General features: G+C 48.3%; 1 protein-coding gene across 1 annotated transcript in view; it reads left to right on the top strand.

The window, feature by feature from the left end:
* LOC104165904 (disheveled-associated activator of morphogenesis 1-like) overlaps window positions 1-5768 on the top strand; it is a gene marked incomplete at its 5' end in the record, with an annotated part of 22456 nt that extends 16688 nt beyond the window's left edge. Inside the window, 4 exons of the mRNA XM_009705675.1 lie at window positions 1397-1457; window positions 2110-2241; window positions 4939-5109; window positions 5559-5768. Of these exons, the coding sequence (XP_009703977.1) occupies window positions 1397-1457; window positions 2110-2241; window positions 4939-5109; window positions 5559-5768 (574 nt within the window). The remainder of the gene's footprint in view (window positions 1-1396; window positions 1458-2109; window positions 2242-4938; window positions 5110-5558) is intronic.
* Between the last annotated feature and the right edge of the window lie 1625 nt (window positions 5769-7393).

Raw genomic sequence — 7393 nt, 5'->3', positions numbered from 1 at the left:
CAGCAGGAGCTTACGGGTTTTGCTGCTTCGGGGACCTAAGCAGCAAAGATCACACGTTTCTGCAGTCAGCACGCATTCGTGTTAGCCGTGGACATGAAAAGGGCCTGAAACAGCACCATTTTAGAGAGGGGATGGCAAATATGCACAGAGTTTACAGCAGCTCGAAGGTCTTTCAAGTTTCAGAGTGCTCTTGTAGCAATAGCGGCTACCACACAGAAGATCTGTAATGTGCAAAGCAAGCATCCTCACTTTTAAAATGTGAAATAATTGTCAGCCATAGGGATTAAACAAAGTGACAGGACAAATCTTGGCGTACGAGGAGGAGTGTGTGGCGGCTGCCCTCGTAGGCATCGGCTGAGAACATTGTTTGAGCAGGGCACGCTCCTCGCCGGTGGAGGATCCGGCTTTCTCATGCTCGTCTATCTGCAGCTGTTGTACAGATACGTGTATGGGAAAGAAAATGTCTGCATTGAGGGATTTTTTACCCCCCTAAACTTTATCATTTTGCTCTAAACTGGACACCATATGTAATATTTGGGTTTGATCCAATCTAGAGTGAAACCAAAAAGTTTCTAAAGCTCTGGAAAACCCTAAACTTCCCCCAGTCCTGCAGCTGTGAAGCAAAAGTGCCGCCTCTGTCAATCCCACCGCTATAATGAACTGCTGGAGCTCAGGGCTCCCAAAGCTGCATTTTCCCAGACTAAACCTGCCAGGAACGCTTACCCCATGACCCAACATTAGCATTTCCAGGGACCCCAGCCCTCGGACAGACACCCCTGGAAAGACGTCAAGCCTGTGGTCATCAAGTCTTTGTGAGAAAGCTTCCCCTCAGATGTAGTGGTAGAAACCCGTAAGCACTTGAATTCAAAGTTCATCGTGGGCTTGAGCCTTGTGTAAACAAAGTCAGTGCCAGACGTGATGATGTATTTTTATTTCTCTGTATTTGGGTTGTCTCCCTTTATGAAAGCCTCGCTGCTAGGAAGGATGCTTTGTGTGGCATTCACCTAACCATGGTACCCTGAAAAACTGCCCGCTGTGCACTGGAACAACAACGCTACCTTCTGCTGTGCCCAACAAACATCTCTCCTGAGCTCTCTTTTTGCTTGGAGAGGTCTGGAGGCTGCTGAGCTTGCTAAGCCTGCGCAGTCCCCTTGATTAAAAATACAGAAAAGTGCTTTGCTTTAAAACAAGCAATTGCAGCCACTTTGAGATAGGCAACTGTCCTAGCTTAGGGGCTGTCAGCCTGATTTGCTGCTGGAGACACACTGCTCTGCAAACAGGAGGCAATGTGTGCAGCACCGGGATCTTTTCAGTGGAAAAACACAGTCAAGTTGGTCGGAGAGCTGTAGAATTTTCTGAGGAAGGCCGACAATTAACATCCTGCCATTTCCAACAGCATGACCGAGCTGGAGAAAGAAATAAACACTCTGAGGAGCGGTCTGAGAGCGGTGGAGACTGTAAGTATTATTTAAATCAAATATAGTCCAGCCTGGCTCTGAGCAGCGTGGCCTCCCTCCTTAGGGAGGCAGGCGAGGGAGCTCCCAGTGAAGCTGCTTTTATCTCACATCCTGGAGATCTGTGTGTCCTTCCTTCCTGCCCTGCACGTGTGCCTGTCCTCTTAGGGCTGTTTTGGCACCAAAGTTACCATCTGTGGTTAGGCACGTGCGTGGTTTATATCTAATGTGCCAAAGGAGGCTGAGTAAGTCTAGCGATGATGCCCCTGGAATACCTGTGATGTGCTGAGGGATCTCCCTTTGGCTGTAAAACCGCAGAGGGCTGGGGCTTGGGCTGGGGAGCACTTCTGCAGCCCAGCTGGAGTGGTGATGAAATGGTGGAGGTATCCCGAAGGACTCACTGTCTTGCTAAATTATGTTGCTTCCACGATCTCTCCTGCAGGATTTGGCCTTAAAAGCCTAGTGCAGGCATAATACTGTAAAACGGGGTAATCCGTGGTCTGACGCATGGCATGAGGGAGCAGCGGTGGCGGTGCAGCCGGTACCCGTGGCACTGATGTGGGCACACACCCAATGGCACTACCAGAGGCTGATGGTATTGGTGTCCCTCATCAGCCAGGGCCTGACCAGATTTACATTTTTTTTTTCCCCAAAGGAGCTGGACTTCCAGAAGTCTCAGGTTCAGCAAACGGGGGACAAGTTTGTCTCTGTCGTCAGCCAGTTCATCACATTAGCCAGCTTCAGCTTCTCAGATGTCGAAGATCTTCTGATGGAAGCAAAAGAGCTGGTAAGGTCACCAGCGTCCTTGAGACCTGGGTAGCATTTCAGCCTGTCCTCCAGTGAACAGGGGAGGGATGGTCCTGGCCTTCCCAGGTTAACATCTCAGAAACCTCCATCACGAGATCATGCAAGTGTCCTGCTGAGACCCTGACATGAGAAAGGTGCTGGGCTGCTCTTCATGGTTTGTTTGGAGTGGGTGGGTAAGTACATCCCTGTCTGTCCCCAGAGCCTTTTTCTTGCTCCACAACCCAACATGGCAGGGGATCGCCGGTCAGGCCAACAGACTGCTTCTGGGACACAAGATGTGCTGTAGAAAGCCATGAGATACCTGTCTATCTTTTGGAAGTGCAAGGCAGGGCCTAGCCATGGGAGACTTGTGTCCATCAGGGCAGGAGATGATAGGTCATTTGTGAGGATCTGAGTTTTGGTGAAGAGCTTTCACTCAAGCCTAGAGGGCTTGCTTTGCTTTCCGTGCCTTAAAATGGAAATATCCCAGTTTTGGTGGCTTTAGAGTTAGGAGTGTGGCAGCTGGGGTGTCTTGGCCAGTGAAGGCTGAAGGTGACAAGAAAGCAAGCTGTTCTGTCTGATATTGATGGAAGAAGAGGAAAAATGCAACCAGGTCTTCAGGCTGGACATGAGGTCATCCAGAGGTTGGTATCAGAGACAACCCAGGCTGCCTGAGTGACCCACTTCTATAGAACAAAATTGCGTCCAATGCATAGCTTCAATCTGAGACCTGCCCAGCGTTCCTCTCCAGAGAAGAGGAGCTCAGTGACATGAATTGAGGCCAACTTCAGACCTGGTTAGAGAAACTACTTAAAAAACTCGCCTTCTGCAGAGTAATGCCTTGGTGAGTGCTTTGCAGCCATGTGCAATGACCTCTTACCATGTTATCCTTTTCTCCCTACCAGGCTGGTTTAAATCGCAGCAAAGGGGTGGCCATTGGCTAACATCTGTGATTCCCAAGTACCTTTTGCTTCCCCTCTTTCAGCAAAGGGGCACACAGCTGGTTTCCATTTCCTCCAAGAACAGTCCTCCAGTATCTCCTCCCTGGCGTGGCCTTCATCTTGATTGAAGTGGCAGGGAGATAGTCCAGCAGAGGCCATTTTAGAGGTCCCATCCTTGTCCCACTGCATGAGCTACCTCTCCAAAGACAGAAGTTACCAAGTGTCACCACCTCCTTCTCCCTGGTTGTACCAATGTCCAATTGGCACTGTCCTTCCGACCATCCACCCATGCTTGGGCATTATGATTGACCATTGCCTTCCTGAGGCCATGGCTAACCCAGGCCACCTTTTTAAACTGTTGGCGGTAACCTGGCAGATCTTCCCTGCAGTGAGTTAGGGCTGTGGAGATAGTGAGAAATGCTCTGCAAACTGTATTGTCTTCTGCTGACTTGGCTGGATCTGGAGGAGAAGGTTTTGTCGTGGTCCCCAGCGCCCATCGAAGTCCACTCTGAAGAAATGTGCAGCTATTCCCATGGTTATTGGATGTGCAAAGTGCACCAGCTCTTCACTTTTTAACCAAATGTCCAGATTCAAATTGTGTTACTGCTTTCTCATAGGAAAGAAGAAACATCATTGTTTTATAAACTTTATGTCCTGCGAGGATAACATTTTCAGGCTTTAGCCCCCTCCCCCAGAATCTCCTGTAACATGGCAGAGAATTTAATACCTTGATAAAAATCAACAAGAATAACCTCAATTATTTTGACTTATATAGTGCCACCTCTCAGGTTCCTTCCTGCATCTTGAAGTGCTAAGTCTCTTAAGTAAACAAAGAAATAAAAATGCCCTAATGTCTTTTGAAGAGCCTGAGGCACCCCTGCAAATAAAACTAAATCATACAGGCAGGTTTTAAAAATGTTCTTCTCGGTCTACCCAGCAAAATCAAAGCAACTAATAAATCTGTTTGTGCTTTGATTTTGTTTTTGTTTTCTTTTAAGCGTGCTTATCTCCAGAATGCACCATCACAATTTTAACAAACTTTCTGTGCACAAAGAGTCTCCTTCATACTGGAAGTGTGAAGAAAGGATGTCAGTCCCAAGGACAACTCACGGGCTCCTTGGGGACTGGAATGCGTCGGCAATATCGTGGATGTCCTGTCCTGACCTTTGTTGCAGCCTCATTCGACTCCCTTACATTAATGGTGTGCAAACAGCACGGAAGGCCAGAAAACTCCCTATTTCCCTACCCAGGGCTGTGCCTGAGCCCAGGCAGAAAAGTCTTTTAGAAGTTTCACCAACACATTTGGTTTCAATAGCAGAGCATGTGGCAATGATAAATAATACCCCAAAAATACTTCAAAGAAAAACTTAAAAGTGCGAGTTTCCCTTCCCCTGCCGTGTTTACTATTAGTTTTATGTCTTCAGTCTTCGGTCCCACAATATTTTGCTTCCTTGTTTTTACTGCTGCTTAGTTAATAAAGTCAAGCTGGCGTGGGGGGAAGCTCAGCAGAGCCAGGGGCGAGAAGGGGAGAGGGGGCTCAGGAGCGATCCAGGTCAGCTCTTACAGGGCAGCAGGTAAAACATCAGATGATTTATTTCATGTTTTAAGTCAAGGCTTGATGAAGCAAAGCCCTACTCTCCACCATGGCCGCTGGAAGTGTTTCTGTCTGCTCCATCAGGTTGAAGGCTTCCTATGGGGGTTCTGCCGGTGCGGTGGGTATCTCTGAGACTGATGGACCCCTCTCTTCTCTCTCCCAGTTTTCCAAGGCTGTGAAGCACTTTGGAGAAGACACGGACAAAATGCAGCCTGACGAATTCTTCGGCATCTTTGACCAGTTCCTTCAAGCTGTGACCGAGGCCAAGCAGGAAAACGAGAACATGAGGAGGAGGAAGGAGGAGGAGGAGCGCCGGGCGCGCATGGAGGCGCAGGTGAGCGGGCAGTGGCGAGTCTGGCAGCACCCGTGGGGCACCCGGGGATGGCAACCATGCCATGCTGTCCCCATGGTGGCCCTGGTGACGGGGGAGCGCTGAAGACTGGGCAAGGAGCTTCTGTGCTCTTAGACCCACTGACTTTTCACTGTTGATTGCTTAATTAACTAATGACCTTGAGTCAGTGAGATCTTGGAGCTAAAACATGCAGCAGAGCTGGTGCTGCCTGTGGGCTGCTGTTTTCCACCAGCAGCAGCCGTGGGGCTGTGGACCTCAGTGCATGGGTTGTATCAATGACCCTGACCAGCTCTCACGAGCTAAGCACTGGGGTGGGAAACCACTCTTGTTTCATGAATTTGGGGAGTCACCATGCATGTGTTGGGCACCCTCACAACCACCTGCATGAGAGTAAGATGTCTCCTTTCCCCCCCTTCCACCGTGGCATGTAGCTGAAGGAGCAGCGGGAGCGGGAGCGCAAGGCGAGGAAGGCGAAGGAGAGTGGGGAGGAAGGTGGCGAGTTCGACGACCTCGTCTCAGCCCTGCGCTCGGGTGAAGTCTTTGACAAGGACCTCTCCAAACTGAAGCGCAACCGCAAGCGCATCGCCAACCAGCTGGCCGACAGCAGCCGCGAGAGGCCTGTCACCAAGCTCAACTTCTGAAAAACGAACAACGTGAAAAAACAACAAAAAAACGCGGGTTAAGTCTTTTTGAAGTGGCTAGGGGTTTTTTTTATTCCCATTATACTGCCTTGCGATTCAAAGCGAAACAGTGGCACGCTCTTTCTCCCCGCGGGCGAGTGTGTGTGTGTGTATATACTGTGTATATAGTCAGGTCGGGGGTGCGGATGGAGATGCGTGGGCAGCCCACCCTGATGGATGCCAGTGCCGCCTCCTCCCCTCCAACCCACTCCGAAAAGTAGTTCTCCCCATGCACAAGCACAATGCCGCGTCCGCGGAGCAAGAGAGGACCCAACCCAGAGACGCCGGCGGTCCCCATGGTCCCAAAAGTCAATGGGAAGCCGCTCCTCACCGCTCTCCTGCTTGGACCCCTCCCCGGGCCGTTGGCGGGGGACGCCTTGCACACAAGCCGAGCGGTTTAAAGAAAAAAAGAAAAAAACAAAACTGACTGAACTTTAATCCCTTGGTTGTTTTTTTTCTTGTTGTTGTGATTATTCCAAAAAACTCACAGATCCGTGCTTTCGTGCTGGTTCCCGAGCTCGGCGCCGCAGGCGCTCCCGGCGATGCTCTTCCCGTCATCCTTGGGAAACGCTCTTTCTCCTCTTACCGGCACCTTGCTAAAGGAAAATGTTTACCCCGAAGTGCTTATCGCTCTAACGCCACACAGATGTATTTATACTTTTATAACGTTTTCTGGCCCAAGATGGTGGGAAAGGTCGGTTCCCAGAGGAGACGAAGAGCATAAACTTTTGCGTTGTAATTTTTATTCTTGCTTTCTGTTCAGTGGGACAAACTGTATCCTCTGTAAAGGTGGGTCAGGACCGACGGTCTCTGATATAGAAAGGGGCTGGTGCAAAACTTGCCGGCTTTCACCCACCTTCTTTTCTCTTTTCTGTATCGGACACACAGAAGCAGCGATGCCAAGAAACACTCGTCTCTTAGCCAGGTCCTTTTTGGACTGGTTTGCTGTTCGTTGTCATTGCAAATTTGTAAGCAGAACTACCTGTCAAATGTCAGTCCAAAAAAAAGACAAAAAAAATAATACAAGTAATTCAAAGCTCTCAGGGAGTAATAATTTAAAGGTTTAGAAAATTAAGAATTGGAGAATAAAAAGTAACCACCATTAACATATTAACATTTCTATTCCTAAATTATACTGAGTGTATAGAGGACTGTTACTTTTTACTTTTATTTATTTGTGGTGTGTTTTTTAAGAAAACAAAACAAAACCTTTTTATACCACCAATACTTTTGTGATCCTTTTTTTTTTGTTTATTTGTTCTTTTTCCTGTGGAGAGATGAGTTTGTCCCCGTTGCACTAGATATTAACACTATTTGAAATAAGGTTGGGTTTTGTTTTTTTTTTGTCAGATAATCGGTATTACTGGTGGGGTTTGGGATGTCAGTTAACTATATGTACTGTATAGCAAAAGTGCTGTTTAAACTAATTTGTATTAAAAAATATGGTTCTAAGCACCTGAAGGCCGCGGGGTCTGCGTGCTGAGTGAAAGCTGTGAAATCTTTCTCTAACCAGAGTTGTCAAGAGCTGTGGTTTTACCATTTTGTTCTTTTCTTCATTGCAACTTCTGACGCACTGTAGATTAAAA

Source organism: Cariama cristata, unplaced genomic scaffold, assembly GCF_000690535.1.
Source record: "Cariama cristata isolate BGI_N322 unplaced genomic scaffold, ASM69053v1 scaffold12748, whole genome shotgun sequence".
NCBI classification, from domain to species: domain Eukaryota; kingdom Metazoa; phylum Chordata; class Aves; order Cariamiformes; family Cariamidae; genus Cariama; species Cariama cristata.
This window is presented reverse-complemented; position numbering and strand designations above follow the sequence as displayed.